At 54.0% G+C, this 22,209-nt stretch overlaps 1 protein-coding gene across 1 annotated transcript in view; it reads right to left on the bottom strand.

The window, feature by feature from the left end:
• Positions 1-2,310: 2,310 nt before the first annotated feature.
• Positions 2,311-22,209, bottom strand: part of RTN4RL1 (reticulon 4 receptor like 1) — a 33,102-nt gene continuing 13,203 nt past the window's right edge. The window contains exon 2 of the mRNA XM_076354755.1: positions 2,311-5,577. Coding sequence (XP_076210870.1) covers positions 4,214-5,577 — 1,364 coding nt within the window. The 3' untranslated portion in view covers positions 2,311-4,213. The remainder of the gene's footprint in view (positions 5,578-22,209) is intronic.

Genomic DNA, 22,209 nt, shown 5'->3' on the forward strand with positions numbered 1-22,209 from the left:
TCGCTGGGAAGGGGTACGGTGGCACGGCCGGAGGAGCCTAGGTGGAGCTGTGGAGCATGGAGGGGTTTAGGCTTATAGAATCACAGAATCATTTAGGTTGGAAAAGACCCTTAAGATCATTGAGTCCAACTGTTAACCTAGCACTGCCAAGTCCACCGCTGAACCATGTCCCTAAGCACCACGTCTACACGTCTTTTAAATACCTCCAGGGATGGTGACTCAACCACTTCCCTGGGCAGCCTGTTCCAATGTTTAACCACTCTTTCAGTAAAGAAATTCTTCCTAATATCCAGTCTAAACCTCCTCTGATGCAACTTGAGGCCGTTTCCTCTCGTCCTATCGCTTGTTACTTAGGAAAAGAGACCGACCCCCACCTCGCTACAACCTCCTTTCAGGGAGTTGTAGAGAGCGATGGGGTCTCCCCTCAGCCTCCTTTTCTGCAGGCTAAACAACCCCAGTTCCCTCAGCCGCTCCTCATCAGACTTGTTCTCCAGACCCCTCACCAGCCTCGTTGCCCTTCTCTGGACACGCTCCAGCACCTCGACGTCCTTCTTGTAGTGAGGGGCCCAAAACTGAACACAGTATTCGAGGTGCGGCCTCACCAGGGCCGAGTACAGGGGCACGATCACTTCCCTACTCCTGCTGGCCACACTATTTCTGATACAGGCCAGGATGCCATTGGCCTTCTTGGCCACCTGGGCACACTGCCGGCTCATGTTCAGCCGGCTGTCGACCAGCACCCCCAGGTCCTTTTCCGCCAGGCAGCTTTCCAGCCACTCTTCCCCAAGCCTGTAGCGTTGCGTGGGGTGGTTGTGGCCGAAGTGCAGGACCCGGCACTTGGCCTTGTTGAATCTCATACAGGTGGCCTGGGCCCATCGATCCAGCCTGTCCAAATGGGAGCACGTCCACCACTGTCCAACGTTGTCTCAAAGGGGCCATGGTGCTTACCACCACCTCGGGGGTTCAGCCCTTCACCCCAGGGACCTCCCTGTCAAACCTGTGGTGTCTGGGAGTGATTCTAATTAAATCTCAAATTCCTCCAACTTATCTCCAGCCTGAGCCAGACTAGCTCTGGCAAGTCATGGTTATACCTGCATCCGCTCGACTGGAGAGATGTTTGCTTTGAGGTTGTGGGAGCGCTGCTTTGGAGAAGGGATTTATGCCAGCCCTCACAGCAACATTCAAAATGCATGAAGACATGCTGTATGAAAGGACTGGGGGAAAAACACACGAGAGTGAACCAGGGGCCATGGTAGAGCTGAACCATGCAGATGGGAAGTTTAGTTATTGAGGCTAAGTGTCAGAGCATGCCATAAAAATTTAGTTTATCCTCAAAGAGCTGTGGTCATGGAGGAAGGATGGGCACAGGGAGGGACGGCAGCTAAGGGGAAGGCAGGAGGAACATCAGAAACCTATAGCCCATGTCAAGTGACGCCTCCTATTTAGCAGTGTATCATGTCTCCCTTCTGGTTTTTAAACAGTATCCTTTATTGCTAGGAGTTAGAGAGCTTGATTGACAAGGCTTGTAATACACCATGGAGTTGCCTTTATTTTTCCTACATGTTAAAGGAAAAGATACTAAAAATACAATTATGGTTTTGAGCCAGGCGTAGTCTGTTCTAATATAATTCACCTCAAAGACTATCCATTGTGCCTGCTGCACCCAAATCATTTATAAAACATTAGCATCTCCTATGCTGACATTTCACTCCTATATTACAGGAGTTACACAGACTTAAAAAAAATTAATAAAGTGCTTCTCTTCTTCATTCTCCCACTGAGAGCTTTGATTTCCAGAGTATGAAACGAAATAACCAACATAACAACATTCTCCATTTCTAAGGGACAGTGCCAGACTCATTCAGTTGCTATTGGTTATAGAGAGTAGGACATGAGGGAGCTATTTCAGATCACGGATTATTTGTTCTGGCTGCATTGGACATCCCTTTAGTGGAGCTTTAGAGCCCTGTAGACAGAAAAGTTTGGGTAGGAGCTGGAAGGGAGAGGGCTTGATGAAGTAACCTCTTCCTTTCTCCTCCCAGAGTTACTCCTGCTATTCCCCAAGAAGGGTATTTAAAAGCAAAGCATGCAAGCCCCTGCCCCTCCTCGCTTGCGAGGCGGACAGAAGACACCGTGCCCCCCCAGCTGCCCGCTCCCAGCACCCAACCGCTCTTAAAAACAAGTACATTGGGGAATTTTCTTCTTTTTTTTGCTCGGGAGTTTCCCTTTTCATTTCCAGACGCCTTCAGGGGTTACGTTGCTGCGTAAATACCCTCTCCCCATCCCCAAAGCGGTTGGAGAGCGGATTTCCCAAGCTGGCCCGTTCTTCCTGAAGCTAGTGGCGTGTCTGATGGAAAACACGAGCCGTTTCCTTTGGTCTTTCCAGCCCCACACGTGAGCTACAGGCTAGAAACGTGCCGCCGCTGGGATATCATTACGAAATGAACAGCAGCCTTTTCTTGTCCAAGATCACTTTTATTTCCCTTGTTTCATTAACTTCAGTGTCTGTTTGGTCTCATATATCCACACTGACAGGGAATTCACACCGACTGCAGAATTTGGGCAGCACCTCCCCGAGCCCGTGGGCTGCTGTCGGTGATGCCACCGGCTCTGCCGTGCCCCCGACCAGCAAACGCATCCCTCCGCCGCGGCGTTTAATTCGGGACGAGGGGAACAAGCAGATCTGCTCCCTCTCCTCCACCTAGCCACAACCCCCTTCGTACGGCTGTCTTGGACCATTTATTTTTCTCACCTATGGTGTAGCAGAAACCCTGGGCACTGCACTTCTCGCCGGTCCTCTACGAGCTGTAGTTTCCTCCTTCTCTGACTCTTCCCGTGACACAACCTGTTCCTTTTAAGAAACAAAACCTCTCCTGACACTGTCAGGACTATCTGCAGCCTGGGAACTGCTCCTTGCTGCCCCAGTGAAAACCTTAGTCCAGCTATAAAGGTCCTCACGCCACCAACACGGCTGGGAAGCCCCTCTCTGCCTCCAGCCCCAAAAAAGCCCCTCTCCTCCCCGGGGAGCAGCAGCACTCTCCGGAGACAGAGCTCTATGGCTCTATTTATTTGGACTAATTAATCTCTCTCTCCCCCCAGTTACAAATTAGGATGTAAGGGTGAGTTTTGGCTCTCTGGATATGGACTTTGCTGCATTGCATACAACACACCCCCCACCCCTCCCAAAGTTTAGTGCTCTGAATCGCTGAGAACGTTGGTCCGCTGTGGTTCCCCCGTGTGTACTGAGCCCGCCCGATGGCTTTCAGCATCTGTAGGCACTGCTGCCGGTTTGTTTTCTTGAGAAAAAAAATCATATACTGGTCTGCTATAAATTCAACAATACAATCCTTAGTTCTGAAGATATAGTTTCCATATAGTTTATAAACATTATAAGACATACATATGGATAATTGAGGGGAAGGGGGGGAGCCTGTGCATTTGTTGGGTTTGGGTTTTTTTCAGATGTGTGAACGCGGTTACAAAAAAATGCACCTCCTGCAGGTACCTCATTTCTTTAAGTGTTTAAGTTTGTTGGTTTTTTTTTGTTTAATTCCACCTCTAATCAGTCTTTCCTTTGGTTGTTGGCTACTCCAAGCCCAGCAGGCAAGCCCTGTTCTGCTGTAATGCCTGAGATATTCAGGGGTTTGAGATTGTCTTCTAAGAGATTCCCAGCCAACTTTGGCCTCTGGGTTTGGAGCCAAAAGGGCTAAAACATGGGAGAACCAATGTCCTCATTACATCGGTATCAGTGTCCTTGCACTCACTTTCAGAGAAATAGTGTAGGCTTAATTGGTGATCATTTTTACAGCAATTATGTTCCTTTCGGTAATTGGAGGGGTCGTTCAGAGCGCTCTCAAATGAACGGGATTTCACAAGAGCATGGATACAGTCCATTTGTCCGGTTGTTGTCACCGGCGAATTGGCTACCGTCCCTGTTATCTGGGTTTTTGTAAGGTTGGCTTTTTTTGTTGTAGGTGCTCGGTTAGGCTGTTTGTGACAAGGTGTGATAATGCCTTTTAATCCGCTCCCGCTGCGTTCGGCACAGTCCGCGTTGGCAGCCCGGCCGGGCACGGAGAGACCATCAGAAGCCGAGACAACGTTCTTCCCTTCGCCAGGCCAACGCTCGCCACGTACAAAAAAAGAAGAAGAAAAGAAACTCTGGTCCTTTGTAGATTGGTGGCAGTACAGATTCGCTCCATCCGCAGCCGGGGGCTCAGCGTATGACGGCCGCTAACACCATCATAAAAACCAGGAGCGATGCCCTGAGCCCTGAGCAGCCGGCTGCCTGCTGGACCCCGCTGGGGGGGCGGAGGGGCGTCCGCCGGGTACACTTACCCTTGCGTTTGGGGGGGAGCGTTGGCATCGCCCCGAAACTGAATTTGTGCTGATAATCAGGCACATAGTCTGGAACCTCCTGCCCGTTTTTCCGCGGCCCCAAAGATACCGGTTTAGAGGTTCTGTTACGGCTTTTGTGGCTGGTGCAGTTCTTGCCAGGTTTGCGATAGCCCGGCCGGGAGCTGGGGGGGGCGGCGGGCTGGCTGCTATGCAAACTGTTCTCGGCCCCTCTCTCCTTCCCCTTCTCCTTGGAGGAATGGTGAGGGTGGTGGGTTTTGGAGGCTCCTCTGTCTGCTGTGGAGAAAGTATGTGTTTTTATCTGATGGAGCGACTCGGACCCTGAACAGTTCCTAAAGTCTTCTGCTCTTAGCACCTTGAGGTCCTTGCCGTGCATCTGCTCGGGAGACTCGCAGATGACGCTGGAGCTGGAGCCTCTGAACCTGTGCAGCCATTCCCAGAGCGAACGGGCTTTGCAATCGCAGCTCCACGGGTTCCCGTTCAGCCTGAGAAACTCCAGGGCTCCCAGGTGGGCCAGGCAGTCCCCCTGCAGCTCCGAGAGGCTGTTATTGAACAGAAAAAGGGTGGTCAATCTTCGGAGGTCATGAAAAGCCCGCCTGTGAATCCACTGCAGCTGATTTTGATGGATGAGCAGCCGATCCAGGTTTATTAGTCCCCTGAACGTGTTCTGATGGAGGCTCCAGAGCTTGTTTCCATGGAGAAAAAGATGGCTGAGGTTAACCAAGTCAACAAAAATATCATCCTGAAGGAACTCGATGTGGTTGTCTTGCAGGTAAAGGTATTGCAGGTTGTGGAGGCCACCGAATATCCCACTGGGGAGGGAGCTCAGCCCGCACTTGTACAGGTACAAGGCATGGAGTTTCACCAGCCCTTGGAAAGTGTCTGCAGCTAAAGCCCTTAAGTAGCGGTTGTCCCCCAGGTCCAGCTCTTCCAGGTTGACGAACCCGTCGAAGGTGTTGGGGTCGATGAAGGTGATGTTGTTGGAGTAGATCCAGAGGGTGACCATGGAGGGGCTGAAGTGGCCTCGCAGCAGCAAGGTGATCTGGTTGTTCTGGAGGAAGATCCTCTCGCTGTCCTCGGGGATGCCCTCGGGGATGGTGACGAAGTTGTGAGCCTGGCAGCTGACGGTCATCGGGGACGGGTAGCACACGCAGTCGGTGGGGCAGCCCAGGGCGCCGGGCACCTTCAGCCCCAGCAGCACCAGGAGCAGCTCTGCAAACCCCCCTGTGAGGAGAGAGGGGAGAGCGTCGGCGTCAGCGGGGACTCAGGCACCCCCCTGCCCACCCATCGCCGCCGTGGGGACTATTCCGGGTGAAAAACGCCCCCAATTAACTCAGCCCTCCTCTCTGCTCATGAATTACCCATGGAAACGACTGCAGCTGTGACGAGCGGGCTCATCACCCACGGTAGTTTAAACGTGATGTATGGAGTACTCCCTGCCTCCTTGCCCTGCCTGCAACAGGCAGGCGGTTGTGCTCCCAGCCCCAACCGGGCAGGAGAAACTTTCTCGGGGGAATTCACGCTGGCGGTGCAAGCAGCAAAGCCCTTTGCCTGCAGGCAGGCAGCGCAGTCGGGGGAAAGGCGGTTGTACAAATGTGTGAGAGCAAACAGCGGAGAGGCAAACCCTCATCGGTGTCCACCCCTCCTGCAATGCATCTCTTAAATCGCCCGTGCTTATGTATCGGAGGGGAAAAGCTTTAGCAATTCCCAGCGAATCACCTAAAATTACACGTGTGCAGCGCATCTGCACAGCACACCCAGCTCCCGCAAAGCCGCAGACCCATCCCCACCATCTCTTTTTACTACAGTTGTTAGACGCCGCCATCCACCCCGAAAACCAAGTGATTTACAGGAAAATATGCTGTCAGCAGTTGGTGGAAAAGGCTGAGCTGAGAACTCCGTTTGGAAGTGGGATGCTCAGACATATTTTTAAATGGATGTCCTGTGGCAAAGCATATTGCATCCTCTAATGCTACAGTATGTGCTTGTGACTGGGGCTTTCTCGCTGCAAAGAAGCGGTGAGCAAGGCAGTAATCATCCCCTCCCTCCGCTCAGCTCTCGGAGTGCCGGTTTCACCGCCCCGTTCCCGTCTCGCTCCCACTCCTCGCACCAGGCTTGCTTTCGGGCTTATTCCTTCTGCGCCGAGTGGCTTTTCAGACTCATTGCACCCGAGTTGTCATTTCTCATTCAGATTTTCCTCCTAGATTTGGCTTTTTCCTCTTACACGCAAAATTTGCTCATGTCTAATGAATTCTGCCTCTGGACTTTACAGGGGAAAGGAGTAACATCGGAGCAGCGTACAGCTGCCGGTGCCATCCTGCCCACGAGTCCTCGCCTTGCACTCGGCTTGTAATAATCTGAAAAACGAGAGTGGAAGTGGAGTTCATCTCCAATTACTCCACATCGTTATTACCAGCTAGTCCATGAGCCTGGACCCCTTGGGCTTTTACAGTCCCTCTTTTCAGCGCCTACAGCTGAATGCAAGTGGGAGGCAAAAAACCCTCACTGTTTTCTTGTTAATTGTGTTTGAAATACAACTCCGTGGTTACCGTTGCCTTTTGCCTGGTATGGAGATCTATTACCGTATAGGTCACAGCAGGTGACCCGTCCATCTGGACCCATCCTTTCAAGGCAAAGTTGTCACTTTTTTAGATAAACGGGGTTATTCGGACTCTCCATAAATCACCAGTAAGAGGCAGTCATCTCTGACTAGGCTGTTAATAAAAAGAAAAAAAATAGCATCGCTAGCCAAAGCGTTGGACCAAGCCTTGGCTGCGATGAGACGGGGGGGACTTCTTCCAGGCACTGCCCTTCAGAAATTAAGCAGCGGCTACCAGGAGGGATGTCTCATTCCTGCGCCGCTGCCAGAAAGGGGCTGCAAGTCGGGAACGTTTAATTCGCGACAACTCCTACGGCTGTGTAGGAAAAGGAACGTTCTCCAAGTCACCGCCGTACCATTTTGGCTTTGCTGTCATGCCTTTGCAATGAGAGAGGGGCTGTGCTGGTGGGAGCGTCGTGCCGGCGCTGACTATCAAGCGCTCCCTGCCAAAACAGGAGCCCTTGCTGCAACTCGCCATGCAAGCACAGCCTGGCAAACAGCGGTATCCTGAGGATATTGTGATTATCCGAGTGCCAGATAAAGATGGTAAAGATAAAACTACCTTTGCAGATACATTCTGCTGGGTTTTTTACCCACAGATGCGCTTCACCAAGGTGGGACGGCTTCACGTTCCCCGTCGTACCTCTGTGACACTAAAGTACGAAGCCTTCTGTAGGTCTTATGTTTATTAGTAAAATCCTGCCAGGCACAAGCGCTGTGACGATCTCCCACATGCAGAGTCTGTTATTGCAAATACCAAATCACAAGGGTCTGAATCAATAAACCATCTCCCAGCTATAAGCAGCAGGTTGGAAGATTACATATTGCTTCCAAACAACGGTTTTATGCACTCTTCCGTGACACGACAGTTGCCAGGCTAACGGGATTACTGACGGGAGGTGGAGCCAGGCAGGGATCTCGGAGCATACACGATTTCACGTATAGGGATGGTGATGACAGGCAGCTGTTAGCAATGTGCGGCGATGGACGAAGGCAGCCTGGGTCTCCCTGGAGCACGGCCAAGGTAGAGGCTCCTGCCGAAAGGGAGCGCGGCGTTTAACGGCTCCCCGCCTGCAGGGGTAACTCCGCAGGAAAAGGTCAGAGGGAACTGAGTCCATCTCTTTAATTAACAGGCGTTTGTGAGTTAATGGCTGGAGTTCCTATGGAGAGGGAGATGTGACTCCCACAGCCGTGGGTGGCGGTGGGGATAGTCTGGGGTGTTTCTGGTTCTCAGCTTCCCAGGAGTAGGATGGTAGGAAGAAAAGCCAGGGGTGTCTTCCCACCTATGTGCTGCAATTTGGGGGCAAGGAGAATGGGGAAACAGAAAGATGGATGCTTAGAAAAAATAATAATTAGGTGGGCAGGACTTGGAAAGAGGAAACGTGTGGATGCACTATGGGTGCGTGGTCTCATCAAGGACGCTTTCCCTCCAAGCCCATAAAACCTGCCGATTGCCTAGTGCTGTGAGAAGCTGCTCCTGGGATGCCCTGGGCTTGGTCACAGTTTAGATCCAGGTATGAGACCCCCTAGAGACAAACCGGCTGTGGTCATGCAGCCATGAAGCTCCTGAGGCTGGTAACACCAGCATCGTGATGGCCAGCAGCTGAGCCCACCGGGACGAGACAGCCGGGAGCGCTTGAGTGTCGCTGGGCTTCCCAGGCTGGAAAGCACTGGTGGGACCTTCCCGGAGGTCCCAGCCCGGCTCCCCGGGAGGCTTAGACCCTGCCTAACTTGTTGAACTCGTTATTCCTGACACAGCCCTTTTGACTTCATCTTGTAAAGGTTGCGAGGCAGATGGAGGGTCACCAGCACGTGTGTCGGAGCTCACCAGGGAGGGAGACCTTCAAAAGCGGCACGGAAAAATCCTACAGAAACCTGCCGGTGAAGAGAATAAAACCAAAGCCCCGCTGACACGGATAAAACCAGCAAGGGGGTGTTTATCTCCTGGCTTTCTCCCACTGATGCGCTGTGTCACCCTGGCTTCTGCTCGCCGTGCCCTTCTGCTGCCTCCTGCTTTTGACTGAGGTTTCAGTGATTGGAATGAATTCGTCCGACTGTCCAAACCATTTCCCATGTAGCATCTCTCTAATTGGGCATTAATTAGGCATCAGTTAATGAATGCTTGAAATAATTTATCTTTGGATGCGTCCAGTTTGCAGTCTTACTTTTAACAGCACTAGACTCATTATTAGATTAACATCATTATAAATGTTCTCCATTACCTGCTTGTTTCCATTGTCTTAGCCTTATTACTGAGAGTGAAAATCACTCCTCCCGCATGCATTATTGATGAGTAAGGACTTTCTATATGTAGCATGGGATTAATTGTTATACAGCGTAATGCATTTAGCGTGAAGCCTCAATTTGTGCAAGAGCTGAAAGCGGCCAGAAGAATGCAGACGCCCGGAGCCAGCGTGCTCAGCCAGACACAGCACATCTCTCTCCAGCCCAGACCAGGTTCTTCCCGGACCGGTGCCAGCACAGGAAGAATTTTTTTTTAAAAAAAGCTGGTTTGATACCCAGGATCAGGGCGGGGGGAGAGATTTGAAGGGTTGGAGCACTTCTCTGCCACCGCGGCAGGGACGCTGGCCTCGGCTCTGCTCGGCGGGCAGCCTGTCCCCACGGCACTGCTCGATCCAGAGAGCAGGGTGTACCTGTGCCGGCAGTTTTCTTGCGTTTTAAGGCTTTTAACGCTTTACTGTATCTCGGAGCAAGGCAGAGCCTTGGTTTATTTGGGAAGACGTAATGCCACTTCTTTTCATCAGGAGTCTCAGGCTCAAGGGGAAGAAATGACTTAGGACAAGAGTAGATGCTTCAGCCCCAGGGGGGATGCACCTGCAGAGCCCCCCAAAACCACGAGCCCTCGCCGCCCCCTGCCCGTTCCCTCTTCGCGAGCTGCTTTTCTCGGATGGACGCTTTCACCGCTCCCATCCGGACAAGCTATATGGGTCACGGCCCGTCTAATTCTCCGGCAGGATCTGGTCTCGAGGATGGAGCAGGTTGCTTCTCTTTCAAATCTCTCCTAAACCGCCATCTGCTGTGGGAGACCCATCTTAGCTCACGTCTACATGCAACTTGACTGCATGCTCACTGTGTCCATTACCGGTGCTGCTCAAGCTGTTAGATTTATAAGCTCTTTAGAGCAAAGCCCTCGTCTTCTGGTTGCTGATTTATGTATCTTTACTGCCATAAAACACTATGTATAGCTACTACATAATATAAATAATAATACTTAACCAGAGCGAGCTACAAGTGGGGACAAAGCATCTGGCTTCTGCTCGCAGCCGGTATTATCAAAAAGGCAGAAGCTTACTCATCACTCATCCTCTTCTGAGGCCAAATTCACACCTGGTGTAACACCACCACCTCGCTGTCAACAGGCTCCAGAGAGAGATTTTCCTGCCCCGTTCACACCCTGGATCTGTCAAAGGATGCCTTCTAAATCCACCCCGAGTGAACCGGAGCACAGAGACACGACCACGACCCCCAGGGGAAAATACCCTTTGAAACTTGGGAGCCAACTCCGAATGGGATGTTTGCACCGCCGTAGAGAGAAACTGTTGTTTAGGGAGAAGAAGCAGCCTCAAATATTCACAATTTCATCTGCCAAGTGAAGGACGATGAAAGGCAAGGCCGGGGCAGCGACGGCAACTGGGTGCGAGCCAAGAGTGAAACTTCAGATCTGGGACAGTTCGACAAAGCAGTGTCAGACCTCTGCTTAGTAGCTGCGGGGGTTTTTTTTTTTCCTCCTCTTTTTTTTGCAACACAGAGGATGAAATAAACAAGCCCATCCTGACTGTCACAAAGACTAAATTCCCCAGTGAGCAGCAGCTTGCTTTCAGCCTCTCTGCAAAGCCCCTTAGGTGCTGCCCCGCGGTCCTGCCGTCCTCGCCAGCAGGAGCATCCTCGGTGGGTTTGCTCCCCGCAGCATCGGCTGCAGCTCCCAACGCCGGGACACGGCACGGGGCTTTTGCTTTCTGCACGAGCTGCCTTTCAGCCAGAGTGGCAACCACCCATCTACCTTCATAATTTTATTTTTTTTTTTGCGAACGGTGTCATAAATAACTGACAGATCCCAGCTGTTTGGAGTTATGGTTTCTGATGGAGTGACAGCTGCTCCCAATCCCCCAGTCATCACCCCGGCAGTTCTGGAACATTTCAGCAACATAAAAATCATTGGAGATAATTTCGGTTTTGCATAATTTGGTTAGGCAAGCTGTGATTTAATGGCAATTATGACCTCCGAGGCAGAAGATGAGCTTGGAGGCTACTGGCTTCGCACGACTTTAGCTCAGGGTGCAGCATCAGGGATGTTCCAGGGAGAAGGTACTACAAGAAAAAAAAATCCTTCTCCAGCAGCTGGAAGTTGCGTTTCTTTGCTGGCAAGTGGAAAGACCGTTCCCAGAAGAAGAAGCACACAAGGAAATCTGGAAGGAATATCGCTAACGAAAGCTTTGGGAAGAGGCTGGTGCCAAAAGATGCATCGGGAGGTACCTTTTAAAGAAAAGCCGGGAAAAGGCTTTAGACTGGGGAGTGCTGCAGCCCCTGTGAACCCTTCTGCAGCACCAGTAACTCATGTGTTAACTGGATTCCCTCCTGACCCCACTTTGGTAGCCCCAACGTTAAAAAGCAAATCCTCCTCGCGCGGCCGGGATGGGAGAGCCAGCCAGCACCGGGAATGGGCCATGCCCTTTGCAGGCAGCTGCCTGCTTTGCAGGCACTACCCATTGCTCTCCCCTCTTACGGGGTTTCTCTTGCTCTGGGCTGTGTTGCCTCCTCTCCCGGGTCCTTCTCGGCCACCCCGGAGCCCCCTGGTTTGCCTTTCTCCAGCGGTGACTGGCTGGAGCAAAGCCTCGGTCGGGCAGGCTGTGCCGGGCAGGCAGTTGAGGATGGAGAACTGTGCTCAGGAGCTCTGAGGACATCACGGTGCTTCAAGAGGAGCAAAATGTTGCTTAACGGCAGAAGATTGGATGTAAGGAAAAATTTCTTTACTGAAAGAGTGGTGAAACATTGGAAGAGGCTGCCCAGGGAAGTGGTGGAGTCCCCATCCCTGGAGGTATTTAAAAGATGAGTAGATGAGGCACTTAGGGACATGGTTTAGTGGACATGGTGGTGTTGGGCCGACGGTTGGACTCGATGACCTTAGAGGTCTGTTCCAACCTCAATGATTCTATGATTCTATGATTCTAAGTGGCTTTTGTCTGGAGCTGAGAAGGTCCAATTTCCCCTCCTCCATCACTGCTGTCAACCAGCTTGGAGTTTGCTGTGAACTAAAGCTCAGGGCAGAGACTGGGGTCAGCAGCACCCCAAAATCAAGTCCTTTAGGGTGTCTCAAGTTCATTTTACATTTGCTGACCCGGTATCTGGAGCTATTCACCTTCCTCCACGAAAGTCGAGGCCAAGGTCACCTGGAAGTTTCTGGATGGTGGTCATTAACTCCTATTGCAGTTTGAAACCAGACCATAAATTTCATAGTGTAATAATGTAAAAATCAATAACTCTGTTTGAAACAATAGCTTTGTCTTCCATTTCAGCCGGCTCTGATATCTCCCCACGGACCGCGTCCCTCTGAATCACACAAATAAAGAGAGAGGAGCGATGGGTGGCGGGGCAGCTGCTCTCCCGCCGGGTGCCCGGCCCCTCCATCGTTACAGATTCCATTAGTTAATTTGTTCCTCTCCTGCAGTTAAACTCGAGGGTGATTTAAAAGGGGAAAAAAAAAAAAGGGGGGGAGCTTTTTATGCTCAGCCTCTTTGACATCCTGTCCGATGCAGCGTCCCTGAGGCTTTCCATGCGAGGGATGCCCAAGCCCCCGCTGCCCATCGCCCCGGGCAGCGCAGCCAAAACCCAAAACGCTCCTGGAAAGATGCAGCATCAAAAAAAATTCAAGTCTGTTCTTTTCCAGCTCTGGCTTTCCGGGCAAGGGAGGTCTGGCTTCCTTTGCTTGCTTATTTTCCGTTGTTTGCTGTAGCACTGGCTCGAAATATACATCGAGAGGCAGGATTGTCTTTCACATGTTGGTGGATGTGTGATCCTCAAAAACAAATTAGCACCGATTCACTTCTATATAGAGCGCAGCCATCAGGGAATCACTCCTGAATTCACAGCGAAGGAAAGTAATAATGCTTCCAGCGTGCTAATCCTCTCCGAGAGCAGCCCCTGAACTCTCTCCTGGTGCTGGAGGCACCACTGGAAATTACAATTGTACTGAAAAAATAATAAATAAATACAGAAATTGGCAGGGTTTGTGCTGGTCCAGAGGATTTGTACCCTAATGTGGAACTCCCTGTTTAATTAGCACTCCTCTCTCTGTCTGCATCTCCTCCTCCCTCTGCTCGAGCTAAAGAAAAAGGGGGGAAAAAAAAAAAAGGAGGCCAACGGTGGAAGTGGCTGTGGGATTGGAAACTCGGGTATAGAAACTTCTTTAATTTAAATGCTTGTTTCAGGACTCACACATGCAGAAACAGAGGGAGCGTAGAGTGTGTTTTCCCCATGTAATCTGCTCTGCTTAACCCCAGTTTGCAGCACGCCTTCCACTGCAGCGATGCCCTTGGAGTACAGCTGCAGTCGGATGCTGCCGGTCCTACGGCCGCAGGCACGGGGCACGAACCCGGTACCTCGATGCAGAGCCTAAAAGCCAGCATTTGGGAGAAGATTATCCAAATGAGAGGCTGGGCTGCTGCTTGCATGCGGTTGGAGGCAGATCTTTAGAGTAGAGTAGAGGGGGAAGGGGAAGGGGAAGGGAAGGGGAGGGAAGGGAAGGGGAAGGGGAAGGGGAAGGGAAGGGAAGGGAAGGGAAGGGAAGGGAAGGGAAGGGAAGGGAAGGGAAGGGAAGGGAAGGGAAGGGAAGGGAAGGGAAGGGAAGGGAAGGGAAGGGAAGGGAAGGGAAGGGAAGGGAAGGGAAGGGAAGGGAAGGGAAGGGAAGGGAAGGGAAGGGAAGGGAAGGGAAGGGAAGGGAAGGGAAGGAAAGGAAAGGAAAGGAAAGGAAAGGAAAGGAAAGGAAAGGAAAGGAAAGGAAAGGAAAGGAAAGGAAAGGAAAGGAAAGGAAAGGAAAGGAAAGGAAAGGAAAGGAAAGGAAAGGAAAGGAAAGGAAAGGAAAGGAAAAGAAAGGAAAGGAAAAGAAAGGAAAGGAAAGGAAAAGAAAGGTTAAAGTTGGAAGGGACCTACAACAATCACCTAGTCCAACTGCCTGAACACTTCAGGGCTGACCAAAAGTTAAAGCTTGTTATTAAGGGCATTGTCCAAATGCCTCTTAAACACTGACAGGCTTGGGGCATCGACCGCCTCTCCGGGAAGCCTGTTCCAGTGTTTGACCACCCTCTTGGTATAAAGAAATGCTTCCTAATGTCCGATCTAAACCTCCCCGGGTGCAGCTTTGAACCATTCCCATGCGTCCTATCACTGGATACCAGGGACAAGAGATCATCTTCTTTTCCTGACTTTCCTTTCCCTGCTGCCGGAGGGTTTATTGTGCCCCTGCATCTCATCCCATCGCACATAATGGACCAGCGTCTCAAAAGCCACTGGGACCTTCCCGGAGTGGAGGCACGCCGGAGGGAAACAGCACATCTGGCTTCACAGATGGATGAGTCGAGTCCTTGGGTCCTGCTGCGGCTGGAGGTGTCGATGGACACCACGATGCTCCCGCTCCTGCGGGAGAGGATGGCGTGGCCCAGGGGACACCCCGAGTACGGCGTGCATAGATTCTGCAGGATTTCAGGCACGGCTGGGGGCTTCACCGACTCCTGGCGCTGCCGTCCTGTCCCCCAGCAGGCACCAGGCATCCTCTGCCGGTCCCCAGCGCAGGACAGGGCTCCGGCGGGACACGCCACCAGCCTACAGCGAAGCTGGGACAGGAACTGGCAAAGGACAGAGACATCTTGAGGTCCTTGGGAAGGGACTAATAATTCCAATTGCCCCCGAGGAGAGAGAAATACAGGAGGATGACTTGAGCTTAGTGGATTGTCTGAGGCGTCTCAGGGGATCATCAGATACTTCCACTCCCTTTTTGTCCTGAGGTGACAAGTTTTCCTTCCCATTCACAGAAATGCAAAGTAGTTCATTCACAGTAGTAATAAGGACAGTGTCCTTTGTAAGACAGCCAGCTAGCGAACCCTCCGAGCTGCTTTACAGCAAAACAATTGCAGATGAAATGACAAAACCCACCCCAGATGAGCACCAGCCAGATCGGTATCAAATGCTGAACAAGCTCATGTGTAGCGAAAGCAGATTCACCAGCTCATTTCCCTGCCAGCGGCTGGCTGGGACCTACGAAGAGTTTCTTTAAGATCAGAAATACAGCCAGAACAGAGCAAATGTGAGATGGAAGACCGAAGTGACAGCTGCCCGGGCTCTTGGTGCACGCTCGGCTGCCCTGCCATCCAGCCCACGTCCGTCCGCAAGAGATGCAAAAACCGGAGGCTGCAGAAAACCAGGGATGCGCTGGATGGACTGGCTGGGACAGACCTTTACCTGGATGGAGCAGGGAGCAGATCACAGCCCGAAACAGGGAAGCAAAGGGCTTTTCTGCAGTGCTTTTATGCTAGTATGGCTAATAGGGAGAGAATTAGCTCTATAAATGTGTAATCCTGCTGAGGTCCCGACCCCAGCAGTGTCCTGTGTCACCGAGATCCACAAGCCAATTACGTACCGTGCCGCGTAGGCTCCCTTTCACCACTTTTCAGTCTTTCTGCATTTCAGATTTACTGGATGTCCTTGTGTTTGGTGGAGAAGAGGGCAAACTGGAGCCTGTCATGTACCTTCTTCCCCATTCAGCAGCACATCATTCTGCCTGCAGCAGGGGGGAAGGAGACTGATGGGCAGGCATCAAAGCCACCGGCTCTGTCACATTTTCTTCCCACAAAAAAAAAAAAAAAAAGCAATGGCATCATTTGGAGCCCGGCCCACAGTCTCAGGTCTCTTTCCCACACCCGAAATGGGCAGCAGTGCCTTTCCCCAGGCCCTTGGTCTCCTCTCAGGGTGGGTGTGTGATGCCATGAGCCCTCCAAGTGAACGTCCCTGCGGGTCGGCAGCCAAGCGAGCATCGCAGACACCGGCAAAACCCCATCCCCACCGGAGACGTGTGCCAGCACGCTGGGTCGTGAGCGCGGCTGCCTTTCAGAGACCTGTCCTGTGCTTCGCACTGAACTTTTTACCGGCTCGCGAAAAGCACAGCGATAAAAGCAGAGCACTGTGAATAGCTGCGCTCCGCCGCTCCTCTGCCCATCAGCCGGGGCCAACCCACGCCTCGCACGGGGGCCGTTAGGAGGTTTAATGAGCTGGTGGGGAGATGCCGCATGCCCAGTTAGATGTCGGGTGTTGTTATGCTCCCGCGTGGCTCTCGGGGCGTGGGGGGATGCGGGGGAGCTGAGGACCAGGGGGGGGGTCACCGCTCGCTGAGCATCAACGCTTTGCCAAGCCAATCTGTATGGTTGGACGGTGGGCGTCTGGAGCGGTTGGGTGCCGGGAATTAACATGCGAGTGATGAACGTGGTCGGGACACGGCACTTTGCTAATATCCTGCTTTGTCTAGCTCCAATGCCGGCATTTCATCCCAAAATATGCCCCCGTGCATCCCCCCAGGAGTGGACTTCTTGGAGATGCTGCACATCCCCCAGCGCCACGCAAGTGCCTGCATTAAAAGCTTAATAAAAATAGCTTGTTAACGGGATGCGTTGCCATCGCCGGTGGCTTGCGAGCTTGCTGCCGATCTCTGTGCCTCAAATGCAGCAAGGCCAAGTAATTACGGGATGGGGGCTGCAAGGTCTCGACAGTCTAATTTCTATTAATTATAGCCCGCGCGTGATCCAGTCGCAGCGGAAAGAGGAGACGGGGAGATGGTAAATCATTGCAGGGGCTGAGGAGGGAACAGAAGATGCTGAAAGATGCTGAGGAGTGGTACCAGCTCTGCACCCGGGGCAGGCGGGGGGCTGGAGAAGGGGATGTGACCCCAGCCCCAAACTGGGTGGATTATTTGGGTGGTTTGTAACCGGCGGGGAAGGAGGACAATGTTTCTGTGTACAGAGCGGAGGGCCAGGAAAAGTATTCATGGGCCAAAGGGGGTGTATGGGAATTGAGGCGATGCTCGCAGTGGCTGTGACCTGTGGCCATGGTGGAAGCTGGGCTGTCACCGCAGCGTGGGGCCATGCGTGAGGACGCAGAGGGGCTGGAGGGGAGCGTACGAGCAGGGAGGTGCTGCCTGAGCTACCAAAACCCCCCTAAATGTGGAGGGGGGCAAGGAGGAGACCACGCCGGCCCTGCAGTCCTGTCCCTCCACTGGCTCCAGCGATTTCCTACTGCTTTAGGAGCCAATTAAAAACTCAAAGCCAATGTCCTCGCTTTCCCCGTGACTGGCAGGGCTCCCATTTGGTGCACAGCACAACCCTCATGGCCCGGCCGCCGCAGTGGGGGGCCACAGGGGGGGGGCCAGCCTCCTTCACCCTCCACTTTTTGGAGTCCTGCCCAGCTGTTGGCGGCTGCCAATGCCCCTTGCGTGACGACCACCGTTTCCCATCAAGCTAATCAGAGCCCGTTTCTCAGTAAGTCGTTATAAATCCTGTTACGATCCCTCCTCTGCTAGGTAATAACGGTGGGCGCGAGACGTGCATTGGCGTAAAGCCACCCACGCCAGCGTTTGTCTGTGCTAGCAGTGGGATGGACATGTCGGGCATCGGACCCTCGCCAATCCATCCCCCAAGACTGTCCGAGGATGAGGCGGGTTGAACCAGAAATGTAAGGAAAAAACCTGCAGCTGCATCCAAAGAGGGGTGTGCTGCTGGCTGGCAGGTGTGCGCCTCCGCGCCGGTGGTACCCGAGCCTCTCCAGGAGAAGATGTTCCTGCTGGGGATGGACGGGCCCACAGCCCGAAATTCCCATTAGGAATACCGCTGCAGAGAAATACTGTGAGCTGGAGAGAAGCAGGGTACAGCCGAGCAGTGAGAGCATCCAACCTGGCTGCGCTGGGGAAGGAGCTGGGGAAGGGCTGGGGGATGCGCTGGGGGCATTGACCGGCTGCAGGGGCAGTGCCACCCATTTTTTGGCGCTGCTGAGTCGGCAGAAGCAGGGGGGATGTGGGATGGCCGTGGGGATTGTGCCCGCTGGCTGACAGTGCGCATAAAGAGTTTGCTTTGAGCGCTGCCTTCGAAAGCAATCCCGCTCCCTGCGCGGTGAGCAAGCATCCTTTCCTCCCCCTCCCAGTTTGCCAGCGTCCTTCTGGGACTGGGCAGGCCCCGCAAACTGGTCTGGGGGGACCGGACACAGCCTTTGGGGATGCAGCGCTGTTCACTGATGCTCAGCCGGGCTGTTCCTAAAATACACAACCCGTCCCCAAAGAAGCATCTCTGATGGACAGCTCAGCTCCTGCAAAAGGGCCTGGGGGAGGCTGGGGGGGGGGGTGGCCGCTTCCCCCCGGCCCCGGCCCCGCTGCCCTTCCCAGCACTGTCACGGAGGACTAAGGGGCTGCAGCTGCACCGGTGCCAGGGTCCCAGCGCCAGGGTCCCAGCGCCAGGGTCCCAGCGCCAGGGTCCTGGCTGCAGGCACGCGCTGCCGACCTGGCAGCAGCTGAAATGGCCGGGCCGGCCGCAGTGGGGAGGTATTTATGGCAAGAAGCAACAGGGCGGGCTGTATGGAGTGACAGGGACGTTTTACCCTCGGCCTCCTCACGTCGTGTTGCTTAAATGCACGTTTTGCAAAGTTAAAACAAGTTGCAAACAGCAGAAATCGGTTCTTTTTAGGCAGGGGGGAAGGAAGATCTTGGCAGAAGGATAAAGGAAGGCAACTGAAATGCTCATTAAAACTGAGGGGCTCTGTTTCCCTGTCCAAGTGGCCACATCTTCTCCGGAGGCTCCCAGATGCTTTGAAATGCCTTGTCAAACAAAGCCTTTTATCCTACCTGATTCTGGCTAAATTCATGGACCCAGACGTTTTCGCTGGAAACGGGAAAGAGGGAGCAACTCCGTTCTGACTTTTCACTTCCCATCTGATCGCTGTTGATACAATTTATTCCTATGACAACATCTGCTGCTTTCACGGGGTTTTTTATTCTGAAGTACAACTCATCTTTGTTAGTCCCATTTTCAGGCCTTTCATCATTTGAGTCACAACATAAAAGGCATTTAAACACTCCTGCTTGGAAACCAGGCTGGGGGAGAGGGCGGGAGCAGGGAGACGCCACGTCTCCCCAGCCCCAGCCCTCCTCCGGCATGGGATGGGGTGTCCCGGTGTGCCACAGCCCCGCTATGCTTCCCCCATGCCTCCTGCCAAAGATGGTGGTGATGGAGCATCATGTTTCCATTTTAGAGCAATGCTGTGAAATTCAGATGTGGTTTTTAGGTGCGGCTTCACGCAGAGCCCCGCATCCCGCATCTCTGCCGGGGCAGCATCCCTCCTGGCCACCACCGACCCCCGAGCTCTGCCCTCCTCCCCGCTGGCATTCCCAGGAGCTCCGTGCCCTCCTCATCAGCCAAACCTCTCGTTCGACAACTAATTGCCTTTTGCTGCTCCAGCTCAGGCTGCGGTGCACGTCTCCCCGTGCCCTTGTGCCGGGGGGGGCTCTGCCGCCCCTTGCTGCCACCCACACCCCCTCTGAGCTCACCAGGGCCTCTTATCCCCACCGGTGCCTGCAGATCCCACTCTGCCGTGGTGTCTGCTGAGCTACTGGAGGCATCGGGGAGTTCACGGCTACCCACAGAGACCTACTGGAGTCTAATAATAGCACCGTGGTGTCGCACCAGCGCAGAGCTGGAACGGCTACGTCTGGTGGGGAGAGGCCACTGCTGGCTGCCTCCGCCTGCCTGGGCTCCTGCCTGCTCAGCTGGAAGAGAAACGCCTTTCCCAGGAACCTCCTCCCTGCCCAGCTCCTCTCCATCCCGGCACCCAGCTCCACTCTGCTCCCTCCTGCAGCCCCCACTGCGGCTCACGGCCAATTCTCCATGCTACAAAGATCCCCTACGCAAAGCATCGCGGCTCGTGCCGCTTCCCAAAACCCTCCCCGTGCAAATGCGGGGGGCACCGGGCTCCGTGCCGGCCGCAGGATTTGGGCCCTGCAGAGGAGCCACCGGGGCTGCAGAATGGGCAGCACCCACCCCACCACATTCCCAGCTTGGCGTTGGCGTGAGCATCCTTGGGACGTGGTGGCCTGCCCCCCTCCCGCATTGATTCCCCTGCCATATTTTTCACTCCAGTAAGTGCCGAGCTTCTGCCGGCCTCCGGCGGGCTTCCTTCGGGGGCACTTACAAAGAAACCCCTGCAAAATTTTCTCATGCTGTCGCTCTCCCGGCGAGGGCGCAGATCAGCCCCCATGTGCCACAGGCGTTGCCGGCGCCTGAGCATCCTTGAGCAACATCCCTCATCCCGCCCAGCATCTCTCGCCCTTCGCTGGATCCCTTCCCTTGTCCCCCAGCTCCCAGGAAAGTGAGCGCAGCTGCAAACTGTGCTGCTGCTTATTGAAATAACCTTTCAGGTTTCATTTAGTGCCGCTCGCTTCCCACCCCACCTTCCCATTGTCAGCACTTTACTAATTGCAACTTTTAACTCGTTGTGCCCGGGAAGCCCGAGAGCAGCCACTGCCATAAGGACACGGGGTCCCTCCGCTCCCTGTTGCTGCTGCCTCCCCCAAACGAAGTGCCGGCCTAACGCAGGGTCGTGCAGGCGAACACCACACCGATCGCAGCGCATACGGTCCCGCTCCTGCTCCTGGCTTCACCCCATGAGCTTCCCGCTTTGGGAAAAGAGCAATGCATCCCAGCAGACCAAAAATCCCGGGTGAGATCCCGGCTGTCGCCTGGGAGCATAAATCAGCACATCGCTGGGCGGAGAGGAGGCGAGAGATCCCGACGGCTATCCGAGTGCGCTGTCTGCCTGAGACTTATTAAATTATGGCTCTCAAGTTCAGCATCTGAGCCCGGCGCAGCAGGGACCACGGCCAGGAGGGAGGCGGGTTACAGCCCCCTAATTCAATCAAGGGGCAGAGGCGATGGCGCAGGCAGTGGTGGACAAGAGCCGTCGCTGTCGATACGGAGAGAGCGAGGCTTCGGCAGCCTTCCTGCCCGGCTCTGCCCCCCGGCTGCTCATGGAGCTCCCAGCTGCGCTTCCTAATGCACCGGGAACGGCTCCGTGTCTCCGTTAAGGGCTGGGGTTGTGATGAAGCTGTGGTCTCGAGGCTGGTCCGGCTGTGGTGCTGGCGGGGGGAAGCACGGCATCGGTGCCGCCGTACGGGTTTGCACTGATCAAAGACCACTCGCACTGAAAGGTGGGATGCTCCCGGCCCCATGGCCACACAGCTTCCAGCACAAAGAGAAAACGGGCCAAGAAACCACCATTTCAGGAGAGCCCGAGGTGTTTTTCACATAAGTCCGAGAAGCAGGGAAGGAGAAAGGTGAAGTGCCGTTTCCCAACTGACACCGTGAACCAGCGAGCGTGACTAAAACTTGGGGAGGGTTTGCATAATGGGAACGCGCGTTTCTGCTCTGCCCAGGGGTTCAGGTACCATGGTGACGTGCATGGCATCGAAACCTCGACAGCTACTCAGGGAGATGAGGATGGAGGGACACAATCGGGTGAGAAAGAGAGAGGAGGGAGCTGGGAAGGCAGATGCTTTCCCTGAAAGCATTTACAAGGTCAACGATTAGAAGTGGAGCAGAGCAAGGATTTGGCTCAGGCAAGGGAGTCGGACCGTGTCGGGATGCTCGGCGGGAGGAAGACAAACGCCCGGCTCCCATGTCGGCACCAAATTACCCAGCCGAGGGCTAAGTGAGATACCGAGACAAGGTCACGGTCCCACCGGAGTGGCGAGGGAGGCGCGGGAGCTCTGCCTGGGCCGGCTCCTGCCTCCGTGGCAGCAAATTCAATCGTGGCGAATAACAGAGTGGAACAAAATCCAGCAATGCAATAAAATCACCCGGCGTCTTGTTCGCCTGAAGCCGAGCGAGCGCGAGCAGCCGAGGTTTGTGCAGGAGGCGGCGCGGCCTCTGTGGGTAACCTTGTGTCTGGGGAGCCCAGCAAGGGGAGGCAGGGTTTTAAATGGCCTTTTGGGTGCTTTCCACGGGTAACAGGTCACCCCGCTGCCACCGAGGCTCCCGGGGAGAGGAGTGGGACCGGTGGATTTCTGAGCAAGGTAGAGACGCTGATTCCTTAAGAAACGGGGAGGCGAAATCCAATTGTGCAGCATCCGTGGCTGCCATTAACCTGTCTGTGTACTCCTGTGGCCGCCCATTCCTCTCCTCCTGACAGCCAGGGCTGTCCAGCACACACTGCCCCGG

Source organism: Aptenodytes patagonicus, chromosome 17 (assembly GCF_965638725.1).
Source record: "Aptenodytes patagonicus chromosome 17, bAptPat1.pri.cur, whole genome shotgun sequence".
In the NCBI taxonomy this organism is placed as follows: domain Eukaryota; kingdom Metazoa; phylum Chordata; class Aves; order Sphenisciformes; family Spheniscidae; genus Aptenodytes; species Aptenodytes patagonicus.